This window comes from Polypterus senegalus, chromosome 3 (assembly GCF_016835505.1).
Source record: "Polypterus senegalus isolate Bchr_013 chromosome 3, ASM1683550v1, whole genome shotgun sequence".
NCBI classification, from domain to species: Eukaryota; Metazoa; Chordata; class Cladistia; order Polypteriformes; family Polypteridae; genus Polypterus; species Polypterus senegalus.
The window spans coordinates 225704271-225719456 of record NC_053156.1 but is presented as its reverse complement, the minus strand read 5'-3'; the positions used below and the strand labels follow the sequence as shown (position 1 = coordinate 225719456).

General features: G+C 36.7%; 1 protein-coding gene across 2 annotated transcripts in view; it reads left to right on the top strand.

Annotated features, from left to right (window-relative positions):
• The window catches only part of LOC120525930 (voltage-dependent L-type calcium channel subunit alpha-1S-like), an 89712-nt gene that overhangs the window by 33183 nt on the left and 41343 nt on the right, over positions 1-15186 (top strand). For both annotated transcript variants that reach the window (XM_039748629.1, XM_039748630.1), the window contains exons 11-18: positions 78-303; positions 3672-3879; positions 4598-4718; positions 6855-6969; positions 7950-8046; positions 10549-10618; positions 10709-10841; positions 12859-12988. In XM_039748629.1, the coding sequence (XP_039604563.1) occupies positions 78-303; positions 3672-3879; positions 4598-4718; positions 6855-6969; positions 7950-8046; positions 10549-10618; positions 10709-10841; positions 12859-12988 (1100 nt within the window). The remainder of the gene's footprint in view (positions 1-77; positions 304-3671; positions 3880-4597; positions 4719-6854; positions 6970-7949; positions 8047-10548; positions 10619-10708; positions 10842-12858; positions 12989-15186) is intronic.

Here is a 15186-nt window from a genome sequence, read left to right as displayed (position 1 = left end):
ATGGCTTTAACTAGAGTGAAACATGCTAGATTACTATACCTGCAATGTTTAACTTTGTTCTTTTATTCCTTATACAGACACTGCTAACAAAGTTCTTCTGTCACTGTTCACTGCTGAGATGATACTCAAGATGTATGCATTGGGGTTCCAGTCTTACTTCATGTCCCTGTTTAATCGATTTGATTGTTTTGTGGTCTGCATTGGTATAGTGGAGCTGATCCTGGTTGAAATCAGTTTAATGTCACCTCTAGGTATTTCTGTTTTGAGGTGCATCCGGTTACTTCGCATCTTTAAAATTACCAGGTAAGCAGACACAGACAGAAATGGAACAATAAACATCAGAAAGAAAAGTAAAGAGTAGTAGTATATCTCAAGTGACTTGACTGCTTCACAGTTATTACTGGGCATTTCCATAGAACAGATGCATGTTATGTCATGATTAATTATAATCTCTGTGTTTCACAAATATGTAACTGGTAGGCATCTTGATATTCACTAGTTGAGATGCTTTCTGTCATGCTAGAAGTTGTTTAAACCATGAATTCCTTCATCTGACTGCCACTGTTGAATTTTTCAACCATTCAATTTTTACAGTGCTGCATCAAAACAATAAAGGACAAAACCCAAATAAAGTGTACATATTTGTATACAAATCTGTTATCTTCTCAATAATACCGTGGCCTATTTTGGGGAAGTTCTTGAGCTGACCCCTAAATCCCAAAATAAAACCAACAGGACCAAAGAATATAAAAAAAATAAATGTATTATAAAATATAAATTAATAGAGGAGTACACATCTATCTGTCTATCACTGCAGAGTAAGCTGTCTGCTGCTATAATAAATAATTATCATTCTAATTATGGTATGTAAGGGTGGCATTTTACTCTTTTGGTATTTCAGATGACATAAGGATTTGGTTTTTTTTTCAGATAGTTTTAGGAAATTAGTCATCCAATCAAGTTATCAATATATTTAATACTTTTTTCTCATCTTCAGTATAGATACAGTATATACCTGCTTATTGTTTCTGTAACTATGAAAGTTAACCTTATATGCGCAATAAGAGTTTGATTAATTGGCAGCATGCATAAATAGAATACAAGGGAATAAAAAAATCATGATTTTATTTGTATCTTGGTTTTTACATTATTTTTTCAAATGAAAGCAAACATGAGTGAGCATTAATCAAGTATATTTTTAAATGTGTGACACCATTTTGATTTGCCAGATTTATACTTACAGTATGTTGCTCAGATGGGCATAACTGTCAAGTGGGAATGCATTTTACATGAAGTTAAATGGATCATTGCAAAAATTAGTTACTTAACTTATCAAATCACCCCATATTCTGACAGGTATTTACTGCACTTTATCAGGTCATATTCATTTACAACACCTACAGTTGTGCTTGAAAGTTTGTGAACCCTTTAGAATTTTGTATATTTCTGCATAAATACGACCTAAAACATCATCAGATTTTCACTCAAATCCTAAAAGTAGGAAAATGATCAAATATTACATATTTGTGAGTGGCAAAAGTATGTGAACCTTTGCTTTCAGTATCTGGTGTGAACCCCCATATGTAGCAATAACTGCAACTAAATGTTTCCGGTAACTTTTGATCATTCCTGCATACCGGCTTGGAGGAATTTTAGCCCATTCCTCCGTACAGAACAGATTCAATTCTGGGATGTTGGTGGGTTTCCTCACATGACAACATTTCGATTGGATTAAGGTCAGGACTTTGACTTGGCCATTCCAAAACATTAACTTTATTCTTCTTTAACCATGCTTTGGTAGAACGACTTGTGTGCTTAGGGTTGTTGTCTTGCTGCATGACCCACCTTCTCTTGAGGTTCAGTTCATGGACAGATGTCCTGACATTTTCCTTTAGAATTCTCTGATATAATTCAGAATTCATTGTTCCGTCAATGAAGGCAAGCCGTCCTGGCCCAGATGCAGCAAAACAGGCACAAACCATGATACTACCACCACCACGTTTCACAGGTGGGATAAGGTTCTTATGCTGGAATGCAGTGTTTTCTCCAAACATAATACTTTTCATTTGAACCAAAAAGGTCAATTTTGGTCTCATCTTCCATCATCCACAAAAAATTCTTAAAAAAATAGCCTTCTGGTTTGTCCATGTAATCTTTAGCAAACTGCAGACGAGCAGCAATGTTTTTTTGGAGAGCAGTGGCTTTCTCCTTGCAACCCTGCCATGCACACCATTGTTGTTCAGTGTTCTCCTGATGGTGGACTCAAGAACATGAACATTAGCCAATGTGAGAGAGGCCTTCAGTTGCTTAGAAGTTACCACGGGGTCCTTTATGACCTCGCCGACTAATACACGCCTTGCTCTTGGAGTGATCTTTGTTGGTCGACCACTCCTGGGGAGGGTAACAATGGTCTTGAATTTCCTCCATTTGTACACAATCTGTCTGACTGTGAATTGGTGGAGTCCAAACTCTTTAGAGATGGTTTTGTAACCTTTTCCAGCCTGATGACCATCAACAACTCTTTTTCTGAGGTCCTCAGAAATCTCCTTTGTTCGTGCCTTGATACACTTCCACAAACATGTGTTGTGAAGAGCAGACTTTGATAGATCCCTGTTCTTTAAATAACACAGGGTGCCCACTCACACCTGATTGTCATCCCATTGATTGAAAACACCTGACTCTGATTTCACCTTCAAACTAACTGCTAATCCTAGAGGTTCACATACTGTAATATTCGATCATTTTCCTCAATAAACAAATGACCAAGTATAATATTTTTGTCTCATTTGTTTAACTGGTTTCTCTTTATCTACTTTTAGGACTTGAGTGAAAATCTGATGATGAGGTCATATTTATGCAGAAATATAGAAAATTCTAAAGGGTTCACAAACTTTCAAGCACAACTGTATCTCATTCCAAAGATAACTTTACACAATACAGCATACAGGAAAGATACTGTAAATAATATGATTAAAACCATACACTGCATTCAAGCTAAAACATATCAGTAAAAGCAGGCAACACAACTAACCTAAGAAACAATCTAATAATTAATCACCCATGTTTTCAATGCTATACAAATGTAAAGATTCCGTATTATCTAATAAATCTTTTGCTTAAAATTCTCATTTGATGCTTTACAGCAGTTGCTTAAATGCAAAACAAAAACATACCATAATATCTTTCCAAAACGTAATGAATTTAAAAGAGTTAATGACACCTATTACAGTGCAGTCATTTAACCAACCTACTTCCTACACAAGTTATCCTTCTCTATTATTAAGGTTATTGGAGAAGGTGGCTTCACTAAAATTAGATTGTTTTATAAAACTGACTTAATCAGATAATGCTGTGGGTCACTGCAGGTGTCAATTTGTTCCAGGAGAAACACTAACCAACAGCACAATACCAAATGTGAACTCCAGATTCCAATATCTCTTAGTTTATATTGCTTCTTCGTAGAAGTGCATCCATTTCATAATGTAAAATAATGCTCTTTCACTACTAGAGAAAGATTTTTCTTTATGTAATTTAAATGCATCTGCCTATATTAAGTATTCAAGATCTTTTGAATTTAAACTCACATTTATTTATTTTTTTTTTTTTGACAAAACTCTTAAAACTGAGCAAAAAATACTATTTTAGTATACATTGACTTTTAACTCTTACAGATACTGGACTTCTCTAAGCAACCTGGTGGCTTCATTACTCAATTCAGTACGTTCCATTGCCTCACTACTGCTCCTCCTTTTTCTTTTCATCATCATCTTCTCACTCCTTGGTATGCAAGTGTTTGGGGGCAAGTACAACTTTGAAGACACTGAGGTTCGTCGCAGCACCTTTGACACTTTCCCTCAGGCCCTCATCAGTGTCTTCCAGGTACATGCTTGAAGTAAAAGCTTTTATTTTAGAATTGGCAGTAAGCTGATAGGGATGTGTATGGTCTCCATAATTATGTGATTACAACAAAAGTGTTTTTTTATTGATTATTTGTAAGAGCTACTAGGAAATAAAGGTTACAGGTATCTGCCCTAGTTGTGAAATAGGATTTTCCAGGCCAGATCTAAAGATTTGAGCTGAAAGTAAAGTTAGGACTATTTGGATCTCTACCAGTAAGATAAGATTTTTTATAATGTGTAGCTGCAAACCTTTAATCAAAAATATATCTCTGGAAGCTTACTCTTTGAGTAATTAAGAAACACAATGTCTGAAAGTACATGTAGGAGCTGATTGTTTTAGTGCCATAAACTGAAAGAATTCACAATTTTGTATATCTTTTATTATTACATATTTGGCAAAAACATTTGTAACATCAGAATACTTTGCAATTGTTTATATTTTATTTTGTACAGTGGGAGAGGAAACAGGTTAATTGATTTGTTGAGGGTCACATAGTGAAACAGAGGAAGAGACTGAACCAGCAACCTGTTTAAACTTCTGTGCCAGTACACCACATTGCCCTTTTTTCAAAAATAGACAGTTCTAAACAGAACTCATTACAGAATGACTAAAATATATTGTGTATGATTTGAACAAATAAATAAACCAGTGTAAAAAAGGCCAGGTGAAAGCATTGTTGTTTCTTCTTTTTGTTTAGATTCTCACAGGGGAAGACTGGAATTCAGTAATGTACAATGGAATTATGGCCTATGGTGGACCTTCTTTCCCAGGAGTACTTGTCTGCATCTATTTCATCATCCTCTTTGTCTGTGGGAACTGTATCCTCAAATGGTTGTGTCATTAAATAATTATATTTTATTGGTATTATTAGAATAATGTTATTTTCATGATGAAAATTTTATGAGTTAATACTTTAGTAGTAGCTTATGCCGCCTATGGACATAGTTGTATGTAGAATAGATCACAAATACACCTCTGTGAGAGAGACATAAATACAATCTTCAGCATCCTGAAAAATATCACCAGCTGTCAGCTTTGGTATGTGAGCCATTCAGTTTAAACAAGGATTATGTGTACATAAAAGGTTTGCTTCTTTCTCAGATTATGAAATGATGCTGAGACTGTGAAGAGTGTCATCCCTTCTTATTTTAGGTATTCACAAATAACACTTGATTTTAACCTTCATTTGAGCTTTGAGTTACTGTGCATGCTCCTAGACTAAAACCGGTATACCAAAAACTATGAGAGTCACTTGTGGTTTTAGATTAAGTGGATCTAAGAATGGCTATTAATGGATAGGAAGAGGTGTGGTTAAAATAAGGGAGGATCAAAAGCTCAAGTAGTACATACATCACTAAACTTCTAAATAAATTAGGGCTCAAAAGTAGGATTAGAAAACAATATCAAATATGTGAAACAGAAAACAATCAGAAAAACAATCAGAAAATGAATCAACAGAGTCGAGAAGCAAGCAATCCATCTCAAGTCACATTTTCACCGTCTTCATTATTGTGCAGGTAGCTGAATATGAATATTGAAGACTAAGTCAAGTGTGGGAGTTAAGAACTGTTAATGTTTTGTTTAATTTATGAATTATTTAATAACAGATGGCTAACCACAGAAAACAGAGATATGGTTAGCATAATCAAAAATGTTATTATCTTGTCACAAAACAACTGAGAATTGATTACAAATTGAGAAAGTAAAATGATAAGAAACAGACTTATGATATTAAAACACAAATACAAATTGGCTATTTAAAACTTAAGAGAGATTATTCATAGGAAATGGTTAAAAACATGATTATCAAAAATCAGAATCTATTGTGAACCATACTTTCTAAAGGATTGCCTTCACCAAGGAGTTGGTGGTGATTTAGGGTGAAAAGCACAGATATCCGAGAGAGGCTTGGAGTGGAGCCACTGACTTTTTGCATCTAGACGAGCTAATTCAAGTGTTTGGTATCTCCCTTTGGAGGTTTTATGGCTGTAACCAGCTAGGAGGAGACCCTAGTGAAGAACCCAGGGCTCACTGTGAGGATTTCATCTCCCAGATGGCCTTGGATCGCTTTTGGATCCCACAGTATGAGATGGCAAGTGTAACTGTCGAAAGGGACATATGGACCTCACTACTAAGATTGTTGCCCCAGTAACACGGTCTCAGACAGATGGTGGAATGTGAGAAATGATGAGATGAGAAGGTATTGCATAGAGTAAGCCAAAACATGAAGTAACTTTAATTGAGTATAAAATGGGGACCAAGGTCAATGTAAACTAAAAAAGGAACTGGTCAAGAGTGTGAAGAGTTTGGAGCCATGAAAATTTTGTTTAATGCTTCAGTTTGTTTTCCCCTTATATGTAGACAAGAATATGGAGTTAACAAGTTCTCACTATATTCAAGTGGGGTTTCTTAAAGAACTCTAGGTTTTTTCTCAAATCCCAAAAATATGCATGCTACAGTAGATTGATGACTGTTGAATGACCAAATGTTAATGAAAGTGAGAATGGTGTGTATCTGAGTTTACTTTAGAAAGGTCTAATAATCTATTGCTTCCCTTTGTATATTAGATTTTTGCATTGTGTGGGATGTTCTATTCAAGTCTTCTAGCCTTGCAAAAATATAGTGCATTATATATCAATTGTTTTTGTTGTTGTTCTGATCAAAATTCACCTTATAGATGGTAGACTCATATAACATTTTAATATTACCAACCGTGTTCCTTGTAATCAGTATTTTTGTTATCAATGTATAATAATTTGTAATCAATGTATAATAGTAACTGTCTTGATAGTGAGTATTTTCTTTACTGTGGTAATTTCTTATAGTACATAAGATGCATGGTACATTTCCCATCCTTAAAGATATTTATATTTTTTCAGGTACAATTGAACTATGTTGTTAAAATACAAAAGACATATTGGATGACATGTTTTCCTTAGTCGCCATAACTTCAGATATCCTGCTGAATGTCTTCTTAGCCATTGCTGTGGACAACCTGGCAGAGGCAGAAAGTCTAACCTCAGCACAGAAAGAGAAGGCTGCAGAGAAAAAACGGAGGAAAATGGCAAGGTGAGGACTGATGATCATCAGTCTAATGAAACCTACAATTTATAACAAATGAACATCTATTAAATAAGATACATTTGATATCTGTTGGGGTTTTCTTGAACCAAATAGTCAGTAGTCAAAGTTGTTCTGAATGAATCACCCAAGACAAAACGATTAAATTCCTTTTATTTTGATAAGGACAATTCAAAAACTGGCCAGAAGATTAAAAAGAGGGTTTCCAAAACAAGTAGGAAAAACATAAGTAATAAAAGTTACCAAAAAAAATCAAAAATACTGCAAGGCAGGAAAAAAATACAAAGTGCAAGTGCAAGCCAACATTGCTACGATTTTCAGCCTTTTAATGGTCACACCTTTTTGTGGGTCTATTGCCATATCACAACAGGCTGCTGCAAGGGAGTGTGGCTTCTGGAAGATTGTGGATATCTCTTAAAAAAACTTAATGTGTATTTCTCTATAGTTCTTTTTGTCATTTTTGCTCCTGGCTAGGCTTATTTTGACTTTTGGTTAATGTATTTCATTGACTTACTGGTTTTCACATTAGCTAAGTTTTTCACTCGTGTTTATCTCCTAGTCCCCTACCATGTTTTATGGTCTGTCTTCCTTCCATTCTTATGGCAATACAGATGTTAGAAATACATCCAAATGCTTGTATGCAACCTGAAGCAGGCTTTTATCTTTTATAAGTAGACATGACACAACATATCACAGGACTTTCATGTCTCATGATGATGTGGCACCTGTAAACACAACAATAAAATTATTTGTTAATAGCAGATTAAAAGGTGGAGCTGCAACAAAAAAGATCACATTCTAAACCAACTAACAAAGATTAAGAAATACCCTATGTAATACTTGTAAAAAATAAAATGAACACAACATCTGCTCTTTACTTTCACTACTCCTTTATACTCTGTGTATAGTTCAGCACATGATGCCAATGCGATTTGTTGCACTTATTCAAACTTTCCTCTTACATACAGAGCCAACAAACCCGAAAAGTCAGAAGAGGAGAAGCTGCTTTTGGCAAAGAAATTAGAGCAAAAAGCAAGAGGAGAAGGAATTCCAACCACTGCTAAGGTAAAAAGAGTGTTATGTACTTCTCATTCCTCTGCTCGAGGAAAGCAACACTTAGTCTTATTTACATGAAAGGGACCATTCCAGACATCCAAACAAATTAGAGGACTTTTAATGTTTTGACATCACCAAACAAACATTGTATTGTCTGTTATCTGTCCCACTGGAGCATGTATATGAAGACAATATAATCAACATATGAACATTATGCAGTTAGTATATAGGTCGTTATACAAATGTATGAGACCCACTTTCATTACCTCTTAATGGCTACCTCATTACTAGGTGATGAATGTAATTATAAATTTAAGCAATATGTGATCTTAAGAAGGCAGAGAAAAAGTACCAGAGAATATTTTAAATCATTCATTCATTCAATTTCAAAACACGCTTATTCCAATATGGAATAATATACTATATTGGATGCTAAAGATTATACTGCAGCACCTAGTGCAAGTCAGGAACCAGCCCTGGATGGAGCGCCAGTACATTGTAAAGCATAGTCATACACACAAACACATTCACTAGTACAATTTCCAGACACTCATTAATTTAATCTGCACTTATTTCAGATGTTGAAGCAAACTTGACAACCCAATAAGAATATACAATCCTAAAGTAAAAATTAATAAGTATCTATCTATCTATCTACAGTGGTGTGAAAAACTATTTGCCCCCTTCCTGATTTCTTATTCTTTTGCATGTTTGTCACACAAAATGTTTCTGATCATCAAACACATTTAACCATTAGTCAAATATAACACAAGTAAACACAAAATGCAGTTTTTAAATGATGGTTTTATTATTTAGGAGAAAAAAATCCAAACCTACATGACCCTGTGTGAAAAAGTAATTGCCCCCTGAACCTAATAACTGGTTGGGCCACCCTTAGCAGCAATAACTGCAATCAAGCGTTTGCAATAACTTGCAATGAGTCTTTTACAGCACTCTGGAGGAGTTTTGGCCCACTCATCTTTGCAGAAATGTTGTAATTCAGCTTTATTTGAGGGTTTTCTAGCATGAACCGCCTTTTTAAGGTCATGCCATAGCATCTCAATTGGATTCAGGTCAGGACTTTGACTAGGCCACTCCAAAGTCTTCATTTTGTTTTTCTTCAGCCATTCAGAGGTGGATTTGCTGGTGTGTTTTGGGTCATTGTCCTGTTGCAGCACCCAAGATCGCTTCAGCTTGAGTTGGCGAACAGATGGCCGGACATTCTCCTTCAGGATTTTTTGGTAGACAGTAGAATTCATGGTTCCATCTATCACAGCAAGCCTTCCAGGTCCTGAAGCAGCAAAACAACCCCAGACCATCACACTACCACCACCATATTTTACTGTTGGTATGATGTTCTTTTTCTGAAATGCTGTGTTCCTTTTACGCCAGATGTAACGGGACATTTGCCTTCCAAAAGTTCAACTTTTGTCTCATCAGTCCACAAGGTATTTTCCCAAAAGTCTTGGCAATCATTGAGATGTTTCTTAGCAAAATTGAGACGAGCCCTAATGTTCTTTTTGCTTAACAGTGGTTTGCGTCTTGGAAATCTGCCATGCAGGCCGTTTTTGCCCAGTCTCTTTCTTATGGTGGAGTCGTAAACACTGACCTTAATTGAGGCAAGTGAGGCCTGCAGTTCTTTAGACGTTGTCCTGGGGTCTTTTGTGACCTCTCGGATGAGTCGTCTCTGCGCTCTTGAGGTAATTTTGGTCGGCCCGCCACTCCTGGGAAGGTTCAACACTGTTCCATGTTTTTGCCATTTGTGGATAATGGCTCTCACTGTGGTTCGCTGGAGTCCCAAAGCTTTAGAAATGGCTTTATAACCTTTACCAGACTGATAGATCTCAATTACTTCTGTTCTCATTTGTTCCTGAATTTCTTTGGATCTTGGCATGATGTCTAGGTTTTGAGGTGCTTTTGGTCTACTTCTCTGTGTCAGGCAGCTCCTATTTAAGTGATTTCTTGATTGAAACAGGTGTGGCAGTAATCAGGCCTGGGGTTGGCTACGGAAATCGAACTCAGGTGTGATACACCACAGTTAGGTTATTTTTTAACAAGGGGACAATTACTTTTACACACAGGGCCATGTAGGTTTGGATTTTTTTCTCCCTAAATAATAAAAACCATCATTTAAAAACTGCATTTTGTGTTTACTTGTGTTATATTTGACTAATGGTTAAATGTGTTTGATGATCAGAAACATTTTGTGTGACAAACATGCAAAAGAATAAGAAATCAGGAAGGGGGCAAATAGTTTTTCACACCACTGTATCTATCTATCTATCTATCTATCTATCTATCTATCTATCTATCTATCTATCTATCTATCTATCTATAAGACATGCTTGATTATCTAATTGTGGTTATCTAATTTTCTCATTGTTGTCTATAATTTGCACTGTATGTTTTAAGTGCGACCAAGTGCATGAATGTACTCTGCAATTGATAAGTGTCCCATGTCTATAGTCAGGCTCAATGTTATTTTTATTAATTTCATGCTCTTTATTTCAGCTCAAAGTGGATGAGTTTGAATCCAACGTAAATGAAATAAAAGATCCCTACCCTTCTGCAGATTTTCCAGGCAAGGATACCTCAGTTGTTCTGGAGTGTCTTTCCTTTAGGCAATGGTTACCAATAAAAATTTTTTTTTCTTTCTTACGTTCTAATTCAGGTGATGATGAGGAAGAAGAGCCTGACATTCCCCTAAGCCCTAGGCCCCGTCCCCTTGCAGAACTACAGCTTAAGGAGAAGGCTGTTCCAATGCCAGAAGCCAGTTCTTTTTTCATTTTTGGGCCACAGAACAAGTGAGTTGTTTTTGGCCTGCAGTATTTTCAGTGCTGTAGAAAGTGATTTCTATTAAGCGTAGAAAGTGTCACTAATTTGGGCTCAGTCCCCATACCCTGAATTAAATCTTCACTGTTTTTCACCAGAAAGTCTAACATTGCTATTTTATAGGAGGATATTGTAATAGAAGGAAGATAAAGAGCACTTTTACTTTGCAAAGAGTTAGATTCTAGGCACAGCATAGAATTAAGAAGGCACTGAAGTGTAGAAAGGAATATAGGCAAGTGTTTCATCACTTCTGGAGGCATAAATAACTGGATCATTCTAATTATAGTATATACAATTATGCAAACAAAAACTGAACATTTCTATAAGACAGAATTTAATCTTTGAATGGAACATAATTTATTATAGCTAAATAATGTAAAAAATTCTCATGCCAATTCCAAGCACTATCATTACCACAACACTGGCTTCCATATTTCATTTACTTATCCACAAAGTACAGCTGCTTTGCTCAGGGTCTCTAGACATCACCAACATCAACCTGACCATAAACTTATCTTTCTGTGTGTTTTGTCTACTGATATGTAAGACATATACTGACAGTAAAACATTAACGGTGTACCAAACAATAATTTCTGTACAAGCATTACAATTACTCACTTACTTCACTTCAACCACCTTTTCTGCCACAAGCAGACCAATTCTGGCATTAGGTGCACTGGAGCAGAATAACATATAACAGTACAATATAAGTCTTGAATTGATTGTTGTTGCTGTTGTTAATTCAGTAAAACAGGAAGTAATCCTGGTCAGATTATCTCAGCACTTCTGTGTAACTGTAAACTCATCCATCTGTGTATCCATCCACTCATACATTCATCCACCTTTACTTCCATTATCAAACCTGCTTAATCCAGGTTAGTGTCATTGGGCAAAGTGGAGTTGTAAATCTAAGAACAGATTGAATAAGCCTGCTTGAAAATTTAAGGAAGAACTCTTGAGTTTGATTTGTGATTCAACTTTAAATTAAAAGCTATAATAAAATTGCAGTTATTAGCTAATCCTAACCAACATATTTTTGAGAATATGAAAGAAAAAGGAGAACCCAGAAGACCAAAAACATGGCATGGGATTTGACTGGAGACTGGACCCATGAAGTAGCAATGGTATCCAATCAGTCTCTATTGTCTCTGGCAAGGTAATTAAAATATTTTAGTAAATTCAAAACTCAGAAGGTAGACTTTTAACTAAAACTGCAGTTCCAGAATACATAATGTTTGTTTTAAACTATTTCAACTGGCTTGAACTTGTTACACAATACATATATAGTGGTCTTCTGAGGGAATGACAGGTTGTAACAAAATAAATGTTGTGACGCCAACCCTGCCGTCCCCATTTACTTCAGACAAAAGTAAAGAAAGGAAATGCACAATGGCATCAAAACCACAGCAGATCATAGTGTTCTTCAAGCCTAAGGCAAAGTAATCTGGTTATTAGATAATGTATGATCTCCATTTCTTTGGTTGCTCTGTCATGAAACAATGTCTCCTTCTGGGTGGTTTGCTTCTATGGCCCAGTGACTAGGAGAGACAGAGTTATTTGCCCTCACTGGGCAGATTCTGGGTACTGTATAGGAAGAGGACAACAACTTAGTTAGTGACTGCGCCCATCTCTCGTCCTGGATTAGAACTACATACCTGGGAGGAACTTAGGGAGTGACCCTCTGACGCACATGCACAACAATATATATATACAAATACTATGGTATTTTGCAAATCTCAGAAAACTGTAATATGTAGACACTTGATACCTCATCATAATGGCTTAAAAATAAGCCACCAACTAAAACTAAGACGTAATGTTTTCTAATAATATACCAAGTTAATATTTGCATTTTTTAAGCTCAAATATTGCGTTTTGTTGGTGCTACTTTTGATCCCAGAGTGAACAGAGCTGCTGTAAATCTTGTGTTCTCCTCAGATCCCTGTTAATAAGACCATTCCTGTTTTTTTTTTTTTTGTTTCCCACAAGGATTCGGAAGCTTTGTCACCGGATTGTCAATGCCACCACCTTCACTAACTTTATCCTCCTCTTTATTCTGCTGAGCAGTATTTCTTTAGCTGCTGAAGACCCCATTGATCCTGAGTCCTTCAGAAATCAGGTAACATATCCTGTATCCAGCATTTGTTTTGTGCAAATCCCTACACCTGTATACTAAAATCATTCATATTGCACATTTGAAGATGCCCAGCTGAACTGAAAGTGTAGTTATAAAATCTGTAAATATGACATAAATGTGAAGTATTCCTGCAAAGCAGCACTGTGCTATAGACACTTTTGCTGTAGTCAGGGTGTAGCAGCCTTCAAAAATCACATTAAAAGATTTTCAATACTTTGTACAAATAAAACACATTATTTATACAGAACCAGGATGACACTGAAGACTGTAACACATCTCTGATAATGCAAAGACATGCCTTTGTGTCTTAGTATAAAAAACAAGTTTTACAAAACAACAATTCAACATCCAGGAAATGTGCTAAAGTTATCATGTGTAATACAGTAGATAATGTAAGGAAGTAGATATTCTGATCTTAAAATCCAAAGTCCAAGCTGCAGAGTAAACAGGTGTGAAAGGCGCTATATAGGCGCCCAACCCGATACAGACTTACAACGGAGACACATGTAAAACAAAAGACAAATTTATTTTTCTTAACCTTTGGGGAATGTCTTCCCCATGTTCCACAGGCACAGCACAGTCCCAAAAAGCACACAAACCTAAATCAAAACACCAATACTAAAGTTCGTCCTCCTCCTCCTAACTCAGGCTCCTGGAGTAGTGGCTGCTGGCCCTTTTATAGCTCATCCAGAAATGCTTCAAGTGCTTGACCACCTGCTTCCGATTGCACCTCCGGGTGTGGCTGAACTATGCCCAGACGGGTCCAAGAACCCCTGCAGCACCTCCTGGTGGCCACCCCGGATCCCAACAGGGCTGTGGAGAACTCCGTCTCCCCCGGAGCCCTGCTGGTATCTGAGGCACCACAGTCTCACAGTGGGGCTGCCACCACGTGGTCCGGGGGAGGTACTGCGCAGCCTATGCTCGCTCCTCTGGAACATATAGAGAAGGGGCGTCCATCACACAGGCAAGAACCAAATCTGGTTGGGATGTCAATTGATGGCAAGGCACCTCTCATGCTGAACCAATTTAGAGTCACTAATTAACCTAAAATATGCATTTGAGATGTGGCAAAAAAAGAAACAGCACAAAGAAGACCCAAACAAACACAGGGAGATTATGTAAACTGAACAAAAACAGTATATATTGAAATAAAATCCTTGGATCTGTGAAGTAGTAGTGCTGACCACTGTGTCACCCATTATAAAATATGGACAAGTACATAGAACACCTTAAGATTGTTGGTAAAGAACAAATAATCTGAATATTTTTTATTAAAGGTTTAAAACAAATAACTTATTTTTGAATAGACAAAAGCCATCAATAAAAAAAGTTATATTCCATCTGCAAAATTTTGAAATACCATATTTAAATTGCTACATAGCACCTTAAAATAAAAAACAGACATTGCCTAAGTGATATCAATTGCAAATCCATGCAAGCTTGTGAAGAACAGTTCACCCTACACAGAATTTGTTGCATTCATCCTTAGATGGAAAAGATCAGTGACTGTCACAGTCCCCATGAGCAATTGACAAAAGGAAATAAATGATCCATAGTGTACCTAAGGTGACTTTAATACCAATGAAGTGGTGACGCAGTGGTAGCGCTGCTGCCTCGCAGTAAGGAGACCTGGGTTTGCTTCCCAGGTCCTCCCTGTGTGGAGTTTGCATGTTCTCCCTGTATCTGCGTGGGTTTCCTCCCACAATCCAAAGACATGCAGGTTAGGTAGACTGGCGATCCTAAATTGTCCCTAGTGTGTGCTTGGTGTGTGGGTGTGTGTGTGTGTGTGCCCTACGTTGGGCTGGAACCCTGCCCGGGATTTATTCCTGCCTTGCGCCCCGGGATTGGCTCCAGCAGACCCCCGTGACCTTGTTTTGTGATATAGTGGGTTGAAAAATGACTGACCAATAAAGTGTTTGAAATTACAGCATTATAACTTCTTCTTTAAGGGGGTACACGCCTTCTGGACCCAAACCAGAATACATACTAAACAGCAAGGAGTGTTTGCCCTGTTGTAATCTAAACTATATCTCTGGGCATCTAGAGCAAACTATAAACTTAGTCAAGATTTAACAGTGGGTTCAATACCTGCTGGAAATATTGTATGATACAGCTTGGGGTGAATTCTGCTTATAATGTAGTTGCACAGTTTGTTTGTGATTTACTTTATTCTGTGATCC